Below are 20,813 nucleotides of genomic sequence, written 5' to 3' on the forward strand. Positions count from 1 at the left end.
GGCAAGGGACTCTTACTCATCTTTCATCAGTGATTTCAGTTCTATAATTTTCCATCAAATTTTATTCTTTTAGAACTATAAAAATTCCAATCACTCATGAGCTGGTAAGGGAAATGTATATTTAATGTCTATCAGTGCAGGATGTGGGTAGATTAACTATTTAATACCGATTTGAACAGTCTGGTAATCTAGAGATTTAGGAATGCAGATGAAGCCACTACACTGTTGGATTTTATTGCTGACAGTGTGTGTATGTGTGAACTTGAGCCAGCGGAGGGAGGAATTCAGCCCCCCGTTTCAGGACTTATCAGTGTTGTTTGCCCTCAGTACCATTCTTTGTGCTTCTCCTGCCCTGCTCTGTATCCCAGGAGGCTGACCTCTGCAGGCTGTTTCCAGGCTTGTCTGTTTCCCAGGCTCTTATCATTAATACCACTACTTTTTCTTTCTTCTCCCTCCCTCCCTCCCTCCCTCCCTTCCTTTCTCTTCCTCTAGCTGGGTTTGGTCCATCAGAAATTGGAGGGTGGCAAAAGGGGAGAAGCCAGAGTACTGATCATCTTCCCTCTCCTGTAGTGGCTTCATCTCTTCCTTGGCTCCAGCTTCCAATGGACAGGCCCAGTATGATCCCAGCTTTGACTGGTCACCTACGTCTCTCCAGCTTAGGAGTGGTAGCAGCTTATAGCTATGACCAATCTGGGGTTGCTTCACTGTCCCCTGTTGAGCTTCTAGCCTTTGTGGTCAATTTCCTACATTAAATTCCTTCTGTTTTAAATACCCGAAGTGGTTTCTGTGTCCTAATTGGATCCTAAATGATACAATTGTTTTGTAGGTTAAGTGTCATCTATTAAATCAAGGCTTCCTTTAATTTTATACAGAATCCCCTACTTTTATAATAAAAATAATAATAGCTAATGTATATTGAGCACTTTGTAAGTACCAGGTAAAAGTACTGAGTAAGTAACTCAGCAGAGGATAGCTACAGCTTTAGCCTCCAGCTTCTCTTGGCAGCAGCCATGCTATACTCCCTCGGAGGTACCAGCACCAGCTGCCCATGACCTCCTTGGTGGTCCAAATACTATGCACTTGGTGCTCCAGCCAGAAGTCTAAGGACCAGCTATGCACCCTAGAGTTGGGGTTGGGACTTCCTCCAAGCTCTAGCTTCTAGGACCTCCCCCAGAGACTCTTCCCTTTTGGATTCCAGCCCTAGGTGTGGTAGCTGCTTCCTTCAGTAACTGTCTGATTTACCTCAGCATCCTGGCTTTCCAACATCTGGAAATACAATACAATATCCTGTATTAAATCTCCTCTGGTTGAAATAGCTAGCATGGTTTATGTTACTGTGACTAGACCTTGACCTTGACTAATACAAAAGTTCTTCCACCTTAATTCTAGTAAGTGTCCCATTGATTCTAAACAGTTGGCACTTTCAGCCCATTTATTTCTATATGTATCTCAACTATACTAAGTTTAAGAGTTCTTATCATTACTATCACTACTTTTTTTAGAAAATACGAAAAAATTATCAAATAATTGCACAAATACTGTTTACAAAGATAGAAATGCTGCTGAAATGAAATTTTGGACTGACAGGCAGTGATTATGTGATACTTTGAAATGTTTATCATCAACTGATGCATCAAAGATACACCTAGGGTGCTTCCCTGGTGGCGCAGTGGTTGAGAATCTGCCTGCCAATGCAGCGGACGTGGGTTCGAGCCCTGGTCTGGGATGATCCCACATGCCACGGAGCAGCTGGGCCCGTGCGCCACAACTACTGAGCCTGCGCATCTGGAGCCTGTGCTCCGCAACAAGAGAGGCCACAGCGATGAGTGGCCCCCGCTCGCCACAACTAGAGAAAGCCCTCACGCAGAAACGAAGACCCAACACAGCCAAAAATAAATAAATAAATAAATAAATTTTAAAAATGAATTAAGAAGATAAATGACTTAAGAAAATAAATAAAAATTAAGATTTGGGGAAAATGCCATATTCAACAAAAGAAAAAAAAAAAGGTACACCTAGCATGCAAAGGGTGATGGAGAGATATGTGAATGCTTAACAATTTAAAAGCTGAGGAACTTCCCTGGGGTCCAGTGGATAGGACTCTGTGCTTCCAATGCAGGGGGCCCATGTTCGATCCCTGGTCGGGGTACTAGATCCCATGTGCGTGCCACAATTAAGAGTCCCCATGCCTCAACTAAGAAGCCCACGTGCCTGAACTAAGAGTCCACGTGCTGCAACTAAGAAGTCTGCATACAGCAACTAAAGATTCTGCATGCTGCAACAAAGACCCCACGTACCACAACTAACACCTGGCGCAGCCAAATAAATAAATAAATAAATTTAAAAAATAAATAAAAGTTGAGACTCTCCTGTATTTGCTTTCCTACAAAAGAAATATAGAACTCTGTTGGCTGACTCTGACCACTAGTGTGATTAGAATAGTTTTATTGGCCATCTTGATCTTCTTGCCACCTACCAGACTGGTTACTTTTATGTCAACTGTTAAAAGGCAACTGTTAAAAATCAGAAGCTTCCAGCTATAGCCAGTTGATACATTTTGTAGACAGAACTCTGAGATGACTGCTAAGATTTCTGCCCTGTGTTGTATAATCACCTCCGTTTGAGAACGAGCAAAACTGTGAATATGGTGGATGTTGCTTCCATGATTATGTTACTTTATATGGCAGAAGGGATTTTGCAGGCGAAATTAAGTTTCCTAATCAGTTTACTCTGATTTACTCAAAAGGGAGATTATCCTGGGTGAGACTAACTTAATAGTGTGAGCCCTTAAAAGGAACTGGACCCTTCCTGAAGCCAGAGATTCAAAGTGTGGCAGAGGATCTATGGAAGGGGGCTATATGGCATAGACCTGACAGTGGCCACTAGTAGCTGAGAATGGTCCCCAGATAACAGACAGCAAGGAAGCAGGGGCCTCAGTCCTACAACCACAGGGAAATGAATTCTGCCAACAACCTAAGGAAGCTTGGACGCGCATCTTTTCCCAGTCAGGCTTCCAGATGAGGACTCACCTGGCTGACACCTTGACTTCAGCTTTGTATGACCCTAACCTGTGCTGGACTCATGACTCACAAAACTGGGAGGTAATAAATTTGTGTTAAGTCACTAAGATTGTGGCAATTTGTTACACGGTAATATAACAATAATACAGTCAGTGGGGAGGTGTAGATTCCATTTGCGACACCAGCAAAATACATAGTAGCCACGATAAAGAATATATAAGACCTATATAAGGAAAATTTTTACCTATGCATAAAATAGGATTTGGATAAATGGGGAGCTATATTATGTATCTAAATGGGAAAATTAAATATTTAAAATATGTCATTCTTTTTTTTTTTTTTTTTTTTTTTTTTTTTGCTGTACGCGGGCCTCTCACTGCTGTGGCCTCTCCCGTTGCGGAGCACAGGCTCCGGACACACAGGCTCCGCGGCCATGGCTCGCGGGCCCAGCCGCTGCGCGGCATGTGGGATCTTCCGGGATAGGGGCACGAACCCGTGTCCCCTGCATCGGCAGGCGGACTCTCAACCACTGCGCCACCAGGGAAGCCCTAAAATATGTCATTCTTGAAGGAGTTTTTATGGGACTTCCCTGGTGGCGCAGTGATTAAGAATCCGCCTGCCAATGCAGGGGATATGGGTTCCAGCCCTGGTCCAGGAAGACCCCACATGCCGGGGAGCAACTAAGCCCGTGTGCCACAGCTACTTAGCCTGCACTCTAGAGCCCGCGAGCCACAACTACTGAAGCCCGCGCGCCTAAAGCCCGTGCTCTGAAACAAGAGAAGCCACCACAATGAGAAGCTCACACACCGCAACAAAGAGTAGCCCCCACTCGCCACAACTAGAAAAAGCCCACATGCAGCAACAAAAACCCAATGCAGCCAAAAATAAAATTGAAAAATAAGTTACTAACTGTATGAAAAAAAATCTATAAAAAAAGGCGTTTTTATGACATAAGAAATGCATTAATAGCTCACTAGTGGGACTTCCCTGGTGGTCCAGTGGTTAAGACTCTGTGTTTCCACTGCAGGGGGCACAGGCTCGATCCCCAGTTGAGGAACCAAGATCCTGCATGCCACGTGAGACAACCAAAAAAGTTAAAAAAAAATTTTTAATTAAAAAATATAGTTCGGGCTTCACTGGTGGCGTAGTGGTTGAGCGTCCGCTGCCGATGCAGGGGACACGTGTTCATGCCCCGGTTCGGGAAAATCCCACATGCCACGGAGCGCCTGGTCCCGTGAGCTATGGTTGCTGGGCCTGCGCGTCCGGAGCCTGTGCTCTGCAATGGGAGGGGCCACGGCAGTGAGAGGCCCACGTACCGCAAAAAAAAAAAAAAAAAGTTCGCTAGGAAAAAAAGTTAAATATTTAAACAGAAAATATGTAGAACATTTGGAAATCTTCAGGAAAGATCACTCTGGAAATAGCACCTAGGACTTTAATCCATAATTCCCAATGTAAACTAAAAATCTGTAATGGTAGAATGGGTCTAAATTTTAAACCAAGAAAACAAATTCCAGAGGTAGTAGGAAAAATGACTTTGCAAACCCACAGACGTACAGAAGTAAGCATAGAGAGAGCGAAGTTAATCAGACCCAGAGTGGGAGTACTTTTATGATAATTTTAGGATCTGAGAGGGTATATGAAAGCCCTCTGTATGCTGTAAAACACTTATACATTATTATATATTATCTTTGAAATATAGATAACAATATCTCGTTTACTTATCTTACAGTGTAATTTAAGTAACTGTGGAGGTGTAGATTAAAATGCATGGATGTTAACACAGGATTCGCTAATTGCTAATCTCGACCCCAAATTCACACAGAAAGGGACCATCTGAAGTCACTGGGTGGTAGTATTGGCAGCAGTCACAGCAGCAAGAATTGTGGATAGAAGACAGACGCTGGTGGCGCCCTCTTCTCCTCTCCAGCCTGTAGACTGGTTTGGCTACAGAAGGGCATCAGCTGGGACCCTGTCCAGCTTTACACAGGGCCGGTTTCATGGGTGAGCAGCCCGTGTGGCTGCACTAAGACGGGTCCCATGCTTGGTTCTGTTAACACTGTCTTGAAATTCTTAATAATTTTTTAACAAAGGACCCTGAATTTTTATGTGCACTGGGCTCCACATATTATGCAGCCAGTCCTGGCTGTAGAACCCATTTGGATGTTTGTTTCTTCTGACAAACAGGAATGGAATTTACCTGAATTTAGGCACTAGCCCAGGAGTGAACACTCCTAGAACTGCCCTGAACTGCTCCCCTGCCAGACTGTTCCTTCTTTTTCATATCCATCTGTTGGGCCCACCATAACTTCCCAGAACCTGGCTGGGTCTGTAAAGCGAACCCTGCTGTGCTGAATTTGACCTCAGCATCATCGCCATTCTGTTGGCAACCTCTGTGGTTGCCAAGAGGTTGTGGTGTGGCAAGACTCCTGTCCTGCCTGACTCCAGCTAGTGGTGTATAAAGAGCTCCTGCTCTAGCCTGACCCTAGCTGGTGGGTGGCCTGGGTCTCTGAGGATGCTTTCTTCCAGAATGGACAAAGGAGGACAGAGGGGGTTAGAAAAAGCTAATTATCAATCAGAGGTCAAGAGTGACTGCTCAAAAGTGGACTTCTACCACTGAATGTTGCCTAACCTCCCGAGACTCCGTTTCCCCGTCTGTAAATGGGGCAAGCAGAGGAGGTATCAACTTCCACAGTACTGCCAAGAGGACAGAGAGTATGGGTTAAAGACTATGTGGTTCCTAGAGCTTTGTGTTAGCACTCTGTGAAGCAGGGGTTCTTAATTATGTGGGTCATGGGCCCCTGAGAGAACCTGATGCTATCTATGACTCCTTCCCCGCCCTTCCTACGCCTCCCCAAAACGTCATCTCTCAAAAGAGCTCGCCCACGGTGCCAGGGTTTGACCCAGGTGTTCCTGGACCCAGGTGAAGGCACGGGCCTCTTCAATGCTCATTTCAACGGTGCCGTCTCCACTCGGTTCTCGAAGCCTCCACCTGTGGTTCACTAAACACGGCCACCCGCATCCGCACCCGCACCACCCCTCCCAACACCAATTCCCTCCCCCGCCTTTGCAGGGTTCTGATCCCAGCGGCCTGCACAGCCCCCGAGGGTCCGCGTGGGCAGAGCGGCCGCAGGAGGGGGCGGGCCCGGCTGTCGGCCCGCCCCGCGTCGGGCTCGGGTTGAGGGCTCCGACCTATGACGGGAGGGAAACTCCTGTGTCCGGGGGGCGGGAGGGAAGCGCGCGGCTGAAAGGCGCATTTGATGCAGCCGGCCTCGGAGCGCGGCGGGGCCGGACTGGGATCACGTCCCGGCTCCCGGGTCGTCGCCTCCTACTTCTCCTCCTCGTCGCCTGCTCCGCGCGTCCCGGGGCCGCCGCGCGCCATGCGCCTCCAGGGCCCCGCCACCGCCTCCCCGCAGCGGCTCCTCGGCCTCCTGCTGCTCCTGCTGCTGCAGCTGCGGGCGCCGTCGAGCGCCTCCGAGACCCCCAAGGGGAAGCAAAAGGCTCTGCTCCGGCAGAGGGAGGTGGTGGACCTGGTGAGTCCGGTGGAGGGGACAGAGCTCCGAGCGGGGACGGGGGAGGGGGTGTATGTCTAGCGTGCGCCTGGGGGCCCCGCTTTGTCTGAGTCTCCGGGGAAGGAAGGACCTGGGCTTTGCGGGTAGTGGAGTCCTGGAACTGGCGAGGGAGACCGATATGAGAGGGCCATCGTGAACCAGAGATGAGCCGCGGGTCGTGTGAGACGCCCCACAGTACAGGGAGTCGCCCAGTAATTTCTGACCTCTGAGCCCCCATCGATTCCCGACCCCCACCCCCCCAGGGATGGAGAGGGTTAGGGCTACAATGAGAGTAGAATGGGGAGCTTGGGTAGGTTAGAACGTGGGCCAGGGAGCTGCCTGGGACACCCTGGACTAACTGATATCCTGGGTGGGCCTGGGCCAGGGACTTGCAACGTGTCCTTTGTTGGGGCTGGTGGCTACGTCTGCCAGCGGGAGAGAATAACAATCCTCACCCAACATCCGTCCAACTAACTCTTTGTAACTTGATGACAGTGAGTCATGTTGGGTTATCTTCCTAGGGAGTATGGGCTTCAGTTTACTTTGTGGGACGACCACAGCTGGGCCAGGAATTGTTCAGAGGGTTTACGATCAGAAGGGGAAATGAAGGGGCCCAGCACTAACCCTCCAAGGACCCATTTCATTGTTCTGTTGAGACAGATGGGCAGCCCTTCCAGACACCCTGGGTCTTCAGCCTGTGACCTCCAGGTAGGAGCATCACAGCCAAACTAAGGGGAGAAGACAGTTACCAGCAGAGCAAATAAATAGCCCAAGTGCTTTCCGAAGGGGTAATCTATGGGAAGGTCTGTTTACTTAAAGCTCTTTTCTTCTAAAAGTCAACAAACCCAGTGAAGGGCAGAGAGGTTCTCTACCCTGGAGCAAGAGTGATCCTTTCAAAACCACCATATTCCTTGGCATATAATAAACTTCAGTCTTTAAGCAGACAAATATGGGTTACAGGCATTGCAGGACATAAGAGGGGGCATTTTTTTGATAAAAAACTGTTTCGAATTTGTTAAGCTGCCATTGTAAACTGAGCTAATTAGCCAAGCTCCCTGGCAGCTAGTTCTATGCCAGATTCAAAAGCTCTGTAAAAAAAATTCCTGCCGTTCCACACTGCACTTTTTGGTGTGGTGCTATGTAATTTTGCTCCACAAAGCAGACTGTGTGTTCAGGGCTACAGTTCTATTTTTAGTGCCTAAGTTGTTTAAAACTGTACCAAATGAATGTGGTTCATGTGCAGTCTGCATTTTATGAATCTGTCGTTATGATACATAAAATACCCCCTTTCCCTATAAAGCTAGCAACTTTTTTTCTTTCCCTCCAAGGATTTACAGTACCTGCGGTTTCCCACAACTCTAGCCCGACTTGGAAAACTTTATTGTGCAGCCTGGCTCAGGTGCATCCTGTAATTGGATTTGGTTTTGCTGGGGGAAAAGAATCCACACAGTCATTAAGGTTTCAACAGATTCTATAAAGCAGCTTCTTTGTACAGGATCTTTCAAAGCCTTCCTTTCAAACGTGCAACAAGCTCTGCCCCCTGGTGGCCAGTGAAAGAAACAGGGGTTCCTTCCCCAGACATTTATGGAACCCCTACCTGATACTAATCATGTGCTGGGTTAATGAAAGAAGTGAAAGAAGGCAGATGTAATACCTGTGGAACTGAATTCAGTAAAATTTTGTGGTCTCTGAAATGCAGTTTTTAGATAAAAAGGTGAATAAAAATTCTCAACCATGGCACAATTGACTTTTGGGGCTAGATGATTCTTTGTTGCGGGGACTGTGCTGTACATCTAGCATGCTTAGCAGCATCCCTGCCATCTACCCACTAGGTGCAATTAGCAATCTCTCCCTCCCAAGCTGTGACAACCAAAAATGTCCCCAGACATTGCCAGGTATCCTCTGGGGGACAAAATTGTCCCCGTTAAGAACTGCTCATCTATAGAAAAATAAAACTTTGCTCTGAGGGGAATAACAGTGAAAAAAAATCAAAGAATACCAGAAGTTTTATTGTTTCTCCCTTCTCTCTTGAAATCTATGTGTAAACATTGCATATATCTGCTAGTGAAAGTAACCTATCTACTAAATGAAAATTAAAGAATATCTACTAAATTTAAATTTAAATCTAAATAAAATTAAAGTATATCTACCAAAATCAAAATTAAGTATAAAATAAAGCCAACTAGAATGTTTTATAATTTAACATGTTTTTGAGTACTTTTGCAATTTTGTTACATACGTTTCTTATTATTTCTCTGGCAGCAAATAAATAGAAGTGTCTTTTTTTTTTTTTTTTCTTAAAGTCAGGAAAATGGCACTGGTCAAAGTCATAAAAATCATTTAGCAAAATAAAGATCAAATTGGTGATGTGAGAAGATTGATTGGCAAACATTAGATACAAAAGGATCTTCCCTAGGTGGTGTCATTACTGAATTTAATAATATGACCATATCCGATCCTAGATGGTGAAATTAAAAAATAAGCTTTGTTAGAGAAATGCAAATCAAAATTACAATGAGGTATCACCTCACACTGGTCAGAATGGTCATCATCAAAAAATCTAGAAACAATAAATGCTGGAGAGGGTGTGGAGAAAAGGGAACCCTCTTGCACTGTTGGTGGGAATGTAAACTGATAGAGCCACTATGGAGAACAGTACGGAGGTTCCTTAAAAAACTAAAAATAGAGCTACCATACGACCCAGCAATCCCACTACTGAGCATATACCCTGAGAAAACCATAATTCAAAGGGCATATACCCTGAGAAAACCATAATTCAAAAAGGGTCATGTACCAAAATGTTCATTGCAGCTCTATTTACAATAGCCAGGACATGGAAGCAACCTAAGTGTCCATCGACAGATGAATGGATAAAGAAGATGTGGCACATATATACAATGGAATATTACTCAGCCATAAAAAGAAATGAAATTGAGTTATTTGTAATGATGTGGTTGGACCTAGAGTCTGTCATACAGAGTGAAGTAAGTCAGAAAGAGAAAAACAAATACCGTATGCTAACACATATATATGGAATCTAAAAAAAAAAGGTTCTGAAGAACCGAGGGGCAGGACAGGAATAAAGACGCAGATGTAGAGAATGGACTTGAGGACATGGGGAGGGGGAAGGGTAAGCTGGGACGAAGTGAGAGAGTGGCATTGACATATATACACTACCACATGTGAAATAGATAGCTAGTAGAAGCAGCTGAATAGCATAGGGAGATCAGCTCTGTGCTTTGTGACCACTTAGAGGGGTGGGATAGGGAGGGTGGGAGGGAGATGCAAGAGCGAGGGTATATGGGGATATATGTATACATATAGCTGATTCACTTTTTTTTTTTTTTTTTTTTTGCGGTAGCACAGGCTCCGGACGCACAGGCTCAGCGGCCATGGCTCACGGGCCCAGCCGCTCCGCGGCATGTGGAATCCTCCCAGACCGGGGCACGAACCCGTGTCCCCTGCATCGGCAGGCAGACTCTCAACCACTGCGCCACCAGGGAAGCCCTGATTCACTTTGTTATACAGCAGAAACTAACACCATTGTAAAGCAATTATACTCCAATAAAGATGTTAAAAAAAAAAAAAGCTTTGGGCTTCCCTGGTGGCGCAGTGGTTGAGAGTCTGCCTGCCGATGCAGGGGACACGGGTTCGTGCCCCGGTCCGGGAAGATCCCATATGCCATGGAGCGGCTGGGCCCGTGAGCCATGGCCGCTGAGCCTGCGCATACGGAGCCTGTGCTCTGCAACGGGAGGGGCCACAACAGTGAGAGGCCCGCGTATAGCAAAAAAAAAAAAAAAAAAAGCTTTGAAGTTATTTTAATATATAAGGAATCTTGATTTTTTTGGTTCTCACTGGACAGTATATTTATAGAGAATGATAATATTAGATCATTTATACAAATAGGGATTGTTAAAGTAAAAATTTAAATGAATTGGGTGTGCGGTTTGAAGGGTCTAATAATGGACCAATTCAGGGATAGGCACGAGAATTAGGCAGATGGAGATCCAGCTTTATCACCGATGCATCTATATTGCTGTGTGTGGCTTATGGCTATGTGTGTTAGCCAGCAGGTTTGCTAATGCTCTCTTCCCCAGTCCTAGTCCACTCAAGGGAGTGGACACACTTGCCCTGGGCCACTATCTCACATGGTCTTGAGGAAATAATAAGAATAATCATGGCTGACTATACTATGTGCCAGGTACTGCTCTAGTACATTTTATGTATTATCTCACTTAAATCTCCTACAAGGTAAGAATCTTTATTATTTCCCCCATATTTCAGTTAAGGAAACAGGCATTGAAATGTTGAATAACTTGCTCTATCTCACATAGCTAATAAGTGGTGGAGCCAGGATTAAAATCCAAAGTATATGACTCTAGAATCTATCACTCAACTTCTATGTGATACTACTGCACCACCCCCCAAGGAAAACAGATAATCCTAGCACTTAAGAGTTTGTTAGATTACTGCCACCCTATTAAAGACTAATGGTCACTTGCAATGAGATTATTTATTCCTTCTTTTTTTTTTTTTTTTTTAATTAATTAATTTTTATTTATTTATTTTTGGCTGTGTTGGGTCTTGGTTTCTGTGCGAGGGCTTTCTCTAGTTGTGGCAAGCGGGGGCCAATCTTCATCGCGGTGCGCGGGCCTCTCACTATCGCGGCTTCTCTTGTTGCGGAGCACAGGCTCCAGACGCGCAGGCTCAGTAGTTGTGGCTCACGGGCTTGGTTGCTCCGCGGCATGTGGGATCTTCCCAGACCAGGGCTCGAACCCGTGTCCCCTGCATTAGCAGGCAGATTCTCAACCACTGCGCCACCAGGGAAGCCCTATTTATTCCTTCTTGATGGGGAGGGCTGAGTGGGGTTGGAGGCCAGAAGTGTTCCAGCACTTCCTCCACATGAAAATAGGGAGGAGAAGCAGGTGTGCTTATCCAACTTAGAGATATTGCCAGTGTAAGATAACTATTGAGTTAAGATTTTATTTTATAATTATATCTCTGAGAACTTATCTTACGGAAATAATTGAAAAGAAGAAAAAAGCTATGTGGATAAAGGTTTTCATTACAATAAAAAAAATGTTAACGATAGAAAAAAATAGAAATAACAATCCCAAAATAGTGCAATGTTTGCATAAAATTGTAAAAGTATAAATCTGAAATCCAAGTCTCTTTACAATATGTAGGGTTAGAAGAAAAGAGCAGTATATCAAATTATGTCTACCTTAGAATACAGCCATTTAAAAAATTATGTATGCTTTTAATGAGCAGTAGAAGAAAGCAGGCAAATGAAAACATTTTCTCTTCTTTGTGTGTGTGTGTAAAGTCTGCACAAAAAAAAAAGAATAGGAAAGAAATCCCAATATTTTAGAAATAACTTTAAAAATCGGTTCTTTATATATAAAAACTCATCTGGAACATGGGCAAGTGGTATGAAGGGATTCTTGACTCCAAGGTCTCAAAATAAATGCAGTTCTGATCAGACTGAGTCTTTGAATCTTAAGTGAAGGGAGTTTTTCCCCCTTTCTTTTTTCTGATGCAGTATAATGGCATGTGCTTACAAGGGCCCACGGGGGTGCCTGGGCGAGATGGGAGCCCTGGGGCCAATGGCATCCCTGGCACCCCTGGGATCCCAGGTCGAGATGGATTCAAAGGAGAAAAGGGGGAATGCCTGAGGGAAGTCTTTGAGGAGTCCTGGACGCCTAACTATAAGCAGTGTTCATGGAGTTCACTGAATTATGGCATAGACCTTGGAAAAATTGCGGTAAGTAAAGTCTGAATTATTTTAAAGTTGAAGTAAAACTTAAAGGTTTTCATAGTTGAGTGGTAATTTTAAGTGTGCTTTTATTTTATTTTTACTAAAAGACAAAAAATATTAAGGAATGGGTACCGTGTGACTTCTAACTTAGAATTAGGAAAACATTGATAACATTTCAGAATTAATTTTATAAAGCTATTTCTGAGATAAATATATCACCGTATTATTTTAACCCTAACAATACTTAAAATAACTTACTCTTTTTTTTTTTTTTAATGGAAACAAAAAGGGAGAGCATAGGCGTCTGTGTTGGACAGTAAGCAACTTTCCAATCTTGTCCTAAAGTGATTTTAAATTAGTCTAAGAAATTCTGCTGTGGCTCCAGATATAAAGGTGGAAAGAAATATCCAAGAAATTAACACATGATTGGAATTATCTAGGGGGGGGATTCCATTGGTATTAGTCCTTATTCTGGGTAGCAGGCCCAGCTTAAAATTGCTAAGCTTAAGAGAAGTACAATGGACCAGAGATACACTACAATGACCATTTAAAATTATTCTGTAATGTTTAGGGAGAAAAATTACTCAAAACAGCCTGTCTGGCAATGCATTTGGATTAATGACTCAGTCACTTTGATTAGTGTTTGCTTCCAAAGTAACTGGCAAGTCCACTGGGATGGCACAGAGTTGAAGTTGGTGCCATTTCAAGCCTCTTTCTTCTTTTGTTGACAAACTCTGTACATGGTTCTGTATCCACAGTATATTATTCCTTGATATTAACCACTACTACCACGAGGCAAATGGAAGTGATTTTATTTTCATAAAACTCTCAGGTTCTAAGTAGCAATCTGTGTATTATCCCTGCTCCTCTTTCAGCTCTTTAATGCCTGCTCTATTATCTATAAAAATGTTTGAGACTGTCGTGATTTGATCTCTGTGTGGTAGAATTTCTATATAGCTTCCATAGTTTGGTGACTGTGACCAGTTATATTTTCACATGTGATTTCTTAGAAAGCATTTTGTTAAAATGTTGCCTACTTCTTTAAACACCTGACGTTGATAGACTGGTTGCTTATTTATAGTTCATCAAAAGTTGCTGGCTGAGTTCTCTCTAAAAACTTACCCTATGGACTCTGGATTATTAATACAATATGTTTTCAAGTTCCTTTTAGCAGTGGTCGGAATGAGTTTGGGAGCCTTCTACAGGTAAAAGATAGTAGGACCATGAGCCAATAGACAAACAAATTTTGCAAAGACCTGGGTCTTATCATTGTGTCATATAGGTAAAGACTAAAAACCCCACCTACGCTTTATTCCTGATACTGTTTTCTGTTGCTTAAAAAGAAACAGGTCAGGGACTTCCCTGGTGGTCCAGTGGTTAAGACCCCGTGCTGCCAATGCAGGGGGTCTGGGTTCGATCTCTGGTCAGGTAGCTAGATCCTGCACAAGGCAATGAAGATCTCTCATGCCTCAACTAAGACCCAGCACAGTCAAATAAATAAATAAATATTAAAAAAAAAAGAAACAGGTCAAAGTGATATATTTGGGCAGTGCTAGCCTAGAATGTAAGTTCCATGAGGGCAGGGATTCTGTGTTGTTTACTGTTGTATCTGTAGTATCCAGAACATAGGAAATAATTTTGGAATAAAAAGAAAAGTAAATACATAGACTGTTTTGGTCTAAAATACTGAAGACTGGCTGTTTTTGGTAAAAACTGAAAGATACCCTCAATGGAGTGAATAACTCTAAGAAAGCCATAATTCGAGTTTCTAATATCAGAGTCTCTTTTCCATCTTGCAGAGAACTGCTTTCCCTCTGTAAAAGCTAAGCTTTTAAAATGCAGTTTTGGCAAAAGGATCGTTAAATAAAATGCACAATACAATTTAAAAGCATCTTTTTAGTTAAAATGAAAATGCTAATTAAGCCCTATTTCTGTGTTTGTGACAGGAGTGTACATTCACAAAGATGCGTTCAAACAGCGCCCTAAGAGTTTTGTTCAGTGGCTCGCTTCGGTTAAAATGCAGAAGCGCATGCTGTCAGCGTTGGTATTTCACGTTCAATGGAGCTGAATGTTCAGGACCTCTTCCTATTGAAGCCATAATTTATTTGGACCAAGGAAGCCCTGAACTGAATTCGACAATTAATATTCATCGCACTTCTTCTGGTACGTAGAATGGGGACATTGCAGAATGTGCCTCAGGTCCTTAGAGACCAAAGATTAGTTTTGTGTCCACTATCATGGTAGGTCATAGCAAGCTTTCTGTGCATAATTCTCAATCCTGGTTGCACTTCAGAATTTCTTATAGATCTTTTAAAAACTATGTGGATGCCTGGGTCTCATCTCTGATCAAATGAATCAGAATCTTGGGGTAAGACCCCAGCAGCTGTATTTTTTAAAAGATCACAAGGTTGAAAATCACTGAGTTAGATGAAATGGCGAAATAGCCAATAATGCCGTAGAGCAGTGGTTTTCAACCTTAGCTATACCTTGTGTTCAACTGAGGAACTTTAAAAAATCACCGTGCCTGGGTAACACTCCTCCATGAAGGCTGACTTAATGGGTCTGGTTGCACCCCAGGCAATGGAACTTCCAAAGTCTCTCCTGGTTATCTCAATGTTCAGCCAAGCTTGAGAACCACTAGCTTAGATTGATAAGAAAGCTGATTTCTCTGCCTTGTTCTTTAAAAAGGTAGGTACAGTCTGCTGCATTTGTAAAAGAGAACATTTCTATATTGTTCCTGCATTCTCTGTTGGCTTCTACCTCCTATAAAAGAAACGACATTCAATTAAACCAGTGGTCACTTAAGCTGTTAAAAAAAAAACCTTGGACTTCCCTGGTGGTCCAGTGGTTAAAACTCTACGCTCACACTGCAGTGGGCACGGGTTCCATCCCTGGTCAGGGAAGATCCCGCATGCTGTGCATGGCCAAAAAACCCCAAAACTATTGGTTTTTTTGTTTTGTTTTGTTTTTGTTGAGTTTTTTGGGGTTTGTTTTGCTGTATTTTAAGGTTCATTGAAAGAGTTTAGAAGCTACCAAAAGTAGAAGGGGAAAAAACTACCTATTAATGTCATCACCCAGACACACCACTATGAGTATTTGGCTGCCAGCTATTTTGCTTTCTTGAGTTGCTGTGTGGCAGGAGCTGGGAGTGTGGCACACCATGAGAACACATGCCGAGAGAATCACAAGGTGTCGATAGCGATAGCTTCATTTCCCTGATTTCTTGAAAGGATTTCTCACAAATCTTGTACTTAAAAATGTCAGAGGGAAGAGAAGAGATCCCCTCACTGCTAACCAGAAGAAATATTTCAGCATTCTTTGGGACCAAGTCAGATACTGATCCCCCAAATTAATAGAGCACATTTATCCCTAAGAAATCAAGGGCATCCCTTCCATTTTCTTCCTCAGATCCCCACAATATCCTCAAGACGTAAAGAAGATACTTTAACCCCTTCTCTTTGCACATGGAGGAGGTCCAGGGAAATAAAGTATCTTACGCTGAATAGTAGACTCAGTGTCCTGGAGAGCAGAAACCAGAGCCCTGCTCTCTTGTCTCCCAAGACAAGGTTTGATCAGATGAAAAAGCCTCTTCACTAAGTTCTGTGCTGTAAAGGAAGAGGTGCTTTCCATCTGAGAAGCAGTCACTAAAATTAAATAAATCTGGGTATATAAAATACAAAATTTGACTAGGAAATGATATGTGTTTAAATAGTAGTTGATATAAGCAACTTACTTTCTATAGTAGTATCTTTAAATGTGTGTGTTAATATCTTGCTATAAATGTGTGTGTTAATATCTTGCTATAATGTAAGCTCTCAGGCCTAGGAACTGTGACCTATACATACATATACTTTGTAAATTATTTAACATAGCATTTCCCAACCATGTTGTGGAAACTTATTTGGTGTGATCAGTTGGGTAGAATGTCAGAAGTAATTTGTTATTCATAACAGTTTTTTCTTAAGATGAGTTAAAGGTTACCTCTATAATAAATTCACTTTGCCTTGCACACTGATACTCTTTCTTGAGGGAAAGGAAAGGGATGCACTTACAGTTTGCACATCAGAGGATGACGTTAAGCCTTGGATATGTCCATGGGAGTTTGACATACATTAGGATGTCATCTTCTTATCTGGATCTAGGAGGAAAACAGGTTGAGAACCCCTAATCCAACATAGTTTAGGTGTTTAATAATACTACCTTATCACAGCGAAAATGTTCATTCATTCAAAAAACATTATTTCATTTGTTAAAGACCATGAAGTGACCACTTGACTCTCCCCGTGTGAGGCTGACACCAAACGCAAACTTGTCTGATCTCCTATGGGATGAAGTGAACAAATTTTTAGGCTGTGGATGTCAAGACCTTGGGAGAACATGAGGATTTCCAGGCTTTCTCACCTGGCATGATACTGAGAATTCTAGATTAAATGGGCTCGTGGGCACGCACTGCTTAGTTCTCCCAACTTTGAAAGGGGCCTGAACCAGTCACAGGTCCCAGGATTCAGAGGGACTTGCCTTCAATTCACTGATGTCACAGCTGGTGGAAGCAGATTGCTTTAGGCCTGCAACCCCTGGCTCGGTTCAAATGCACTGACCTTAACCAGGTAGGAAAAATAACCAGTCACATGCTGTCATCCCTACCCTACTTATATGTAAGAACCTGTTTTCTTAAAGAACGTACCAATCTGCCAACCTTTTCCCCCTGACACAGACGTCAAAGGGGTTGTACCTTTTGCCTATTAAAATCAACACTGGGGGGATTTTTTTTTTTAAGATATTAGCCATGTATTTCTTCTTTAGGTCTTTTTAAAAATTTTTTATTTATTTATTTTTATATTTATTTTTGGCTGTGTTGGGTCTTCGTTTCTGTGCGAGGGCTTTCTCTAGTTGCGGTGAGCAGGGGCCACTCTTCATCGCGATGCACAGGCCTCTCACTGTCGCGGCCTCTGTTGTTCCGGAGCGCAGGCTCAGTAGTTGTGGCTCGCGGGCCTAGTTGCTCCGCGGCATGTGGGATCCTCCCAGACCAGGGCTCGAACCCGTGTCCCCTGCATTGGCAGGCAGACTCAACCACTGCACCACCAGGGAAGCCCCTGGGGGAATATTTTTTAATGTTGGAGAAGAGCCTTGATAAGAAGGAATGCAGCTTATATATATTAGTATGTGAAAGTCGAGAGGACCTGTGAAAAGGCACGTGTTTATAAAGCATAAAAACACAGAGGAAAAACAGGATTTACTTAGTTTTTTGTTTTTTTTCATGGTGAGGAAATTCCGGATTGAAGGACTGATGTAATGATTACTCTAGAATTACTTTTAATGTTATACAAGTCCTTTTTTTTCTAGTTGAATACCATCAAGTGTATATAGGTAAGTGTTGGAAAGGGCTTTCTTTAAAAAAGACTTACATATCACATCAAAGTCTTGGCTTTTAAAAGTGTAGGCTTCCTTTGTTTAGTCAAATAAATTGCTTTTTTTGTTTTAGGTCATCTCTAACTAAACAAAGTCTCCCTTTATGATTAAAACCTCTAAGAAAATTCCCCGTGAAGCTTATTTCATAGAATGGATATGTATACATCTTTAAAAAATATTTAATGTGCTAAGAAAAAGAGAACTTATCTTTATGAGACCTTTATTAAGTATTAGCATTTTTAATTCCCTGTACATTAAGTAGATTTAACCTAGCTTGCTGAAGTAATATAGTTGAGCTAAAGGTTTTTGCTCTTTGTTCTATAGAGATTTGTAATTCTCACCTTGTTTTGCAGTGGAAGGACTCTGTGAAGGAATTGGTGCTGGACTAGTGGACATTGCTATCTGGGTTGGAACTTGCTCAGATTACCCGAAAGGAGATGCCTCTACAGGGTGGAATTCAGTGTCTCGTATCATTATTGAAGAGCTACCAAAATAAATCCTTTCATTTTTGTTCCCTACCTCTCTTGTATTATACCTTTGAATGGTTCATTTTAGTGACCCCTTATATAATTTTTATGTGTACATCTGAATGAAAAAACAAAATTAAATGTGTTTACAGACCAAAGTGTGATTTCACACTGTGTTTAGATCCAGTATTCATTTTCCTTCCATCAAAACTGGTTTTGGGATTTTATAGAAGATTAAAATACTTTCTTCATATATCCATTCCCTGAACCTACAATTTGAAATGTTATTGTGGTCTCCGTTTCTTTCCTGTTCTCTTAGTGTAGCACTTCTTAAAATATAAAAGCTACCAGTCTTTGTATAAGTTGTAAATGTTCAGAATTGTTTAATAGCTGTGAAATAAAACTTATTTCAAACAACCTTAATATCTTTAACATAATTGCCACTAAAATGAGGGTTTCTGGTACTTTATATCTGGAAAGTTGAGGATAAACCTGATTTTGTATTTATCCATTTAACAATCATGTTTTATATTTAGTACATGTATAGTCCTGTTCCATATTTTGAGGGATTCAAAGAGAAAGGGATATTTATGTGTCAGGAAATACACTAGCACTTTAGAAATTTTATCTTAATTTAACAGAGTAAAAAGACGGGGACTCTGGTCTCAAATTGCTTACCATTTGGTAGGGAAACTAAGATACACACAAAAATAACAAATCAAAGATTAATATGTTGATTGTGACAGAAGTTGTTGAAGAGGTGGTATAATTCAAAGAAAGACCTATCACTTCTGGCTGAGGTCATCAGAAAGAATTCATGATGAAGGAAGTACAGACTGATAAAGTTAAGTAAATCCTGGGCTTGACTTGGATAAAGTAACTTATGAACTCATAAGTTACTTTATCTTAAATAAAGCTATAAAACAATTAACAACAGAATCTCCTAGCTTTGTTTACTGAAAAGACCTAGAAATAAAGACCAAACTAGTAATACCTGGATTGTGATCTCTATATACCATTTCCTACTAAAAGGAACTAAGGCTCCTTGAAGAAATGGGTGATTTCAGTTCTGGGGCAGGAAATGTAGAAGATGAGCCTGGAACATCTTGGCAACTATGAAAGACAACTCAACAGGATCCAAGAGCCAATGTGGATTGGTTCTCACTGGCAGAGATGATACGATTTAAGCATCAATGAAGGTAACAACTGGAATGGTTTGAAACACATCAGATATGTTTAAACGCATGAGTTCATAATGATATTAAAATAAAATTCATTGGTCAACTTAGAGGATGCCAGGAAATCAACTTGTTACTTTGAAATTCGGGGAAAAAAGCAAAGCATTTGTTCTGCTTTCTCTACATGAACTGTATTTCTGGGTAACCAAATTGTTGATGAAGGAAAATTTGTCTCTAGAATGTGTGTGTGTGCGTGTATTTTATAGCAATATATATTGGTATAGATAACAAATGAGGAAAGTGATAGCATATCCCTCTTTTCAACCCTGCCTGATTTTAGGGCTCTAGCAATGATCATCAATGATTGATAACATTCCAACATGAGAAGAAGACTCTGTGCCCCCTAAGGAAAGCACATAACACCACCCAAGAAGTTGTTTTGCAAGAAAGAATCAAACCTGGATCTGATTTAGCCTCCAGATACAATCGTTAAATTTTAGGCAATACAAGGGATAGAAGAATATGTTAGTTGACATATCAGGATTATAATCAGCAAATCAGGACTATGGAAAACTTGAAAGACAACTGGGTTTCTTCAACAAATATACTGCAACAATACTTGTCCCAGGGGGACAAGCCAGTCACCTAGTGGCAGGCTGATTACACTGGACTTCTATCATGGAGGGGCAGAGATTTGTTCTCATGGAAATGACATATATTCTGGATACAGATTTGCCTTCCCTGCCCTTAATGCTCCTGCTAGCACTACCATTCATGGACTCACAAGAATGCCTTATCCACCACCTTACATTCTAAACAGGATTGTTTTATTTATTTATTTATTTATTTATTTATTTATTTATTTATTTGGCTGTGCTGGTTCTTAGTTGCAGCATGTGGGATCTTCATTGCCGCGTGCGGGATCTTCAGTTGCGACATGCAGGATCTAGTTCCCTGACCAGGGATTGAACCCAGGCCCCCTGCATTGGGAGTGCGGAGTCTTAACTGCTGGACCACCAGGTAAGTCTCTAAACATCATTGTTTCTGATCAAGAAACTTCATGTCACAGCAAAGAAGTGCAGTGATAGGGCTTGTCCCATGGAATTAACTCGTCTTTCCACATCCCCCATCACCTGGAAGTGACTGGCCTAAATGAAAGGGGAAATGGCTACTGAGGACTCATTGATGGTACCAGTTGGTAGACAACATCCTGAAAGAGTGGGGTTCTGTCTTACAGGTGCAGTATATGCTTTGGATCAGAAAGCATTACATGGTGTTCTCACTCCTATAGCCAGAATACAAGTGGCAGAAGTGGAAGTGGCTTCTCTCACTATTACATCTTAGAACCCATTTGCAGATTTTTGCTTCCTGTCCTGACAACTTTGAGCTCTGCTGGTTTGGATATCTAAGTATCCAATAAGGGAATGCTTCTG

General features: G+C 42.3%; 2 protein-coding genes across 2 annotated transcripts in view; both read left to right on the forward strand.

The window, feature by feature from the left end:
* The window catches only part of FZD6 (frizzled class receptor 6), a 282,950-nt gene that overhangs the window by 54,976 nt on the left and 207,161 nt on the right, over positions 1-20,813 (forward strand). The gene's annotated exons all lie outside the window — the stretch shown is intronic.
* Positions 6,221-18,619, forward strand: CTHRC1 (collagen triple helix repeat containing 1). The gene is made up of 4 exons (XM_081259038.1): positions 6,221-6,550; positions 12,111-12,332; positions 14,273-14,489; positions 18,089-18,619. The coding sequence occupies exons 1-4, from the start codon at positions 6,278-6,280 to the stop codon at positions 18,229-18,231; spliced, it is 855 nt and encodes a 284-aa protein (XP_081115164.1). The 5' UTR covers positions 6,221-6,277; the 3' UTR covers positions 18,232-18,619.

Source organism: Mesoplodon bidens (genome assembly GCF_964165515.1).
Source record: "Mesoplodon bidens genome assembly, chromosome: 16".
Taxonomy (NCBI): Eukaryota; Metazoa; Chordata; class Mammalia; order Artiodactyla; family Ziphiidae; genus Mesoplodon; species Mesoplodon bidens.

What these genes read in the sequence shown, in the direction of transcription:
- CTHRC1 (XM_081259038.1), top strand. Translation starts at nt 6,278, where the DNA reads ATGCAGCCGGCCTCGGAGCGCGGCGGGGCCGGACTGGGATCACGTCCC. An exon ending in AGAGGGAGGTGGTGGACCTG is followed by an intron (nt 6,551 to 12,110) that starts GTGAGTCCGGTG and finishes TTTCTGATGCAG; the next exon opens with TATAATGGCATGTGCTTACA. An exon ending in TAGACCTTGGAAAAATTGCG is followed by an intron (nt 12,333 to 14,272) that starts GTAAGTAAAGTC and finishes TGTTTGTGACAG; the next exon opens with GAGTGTACATTCACAAAGAT.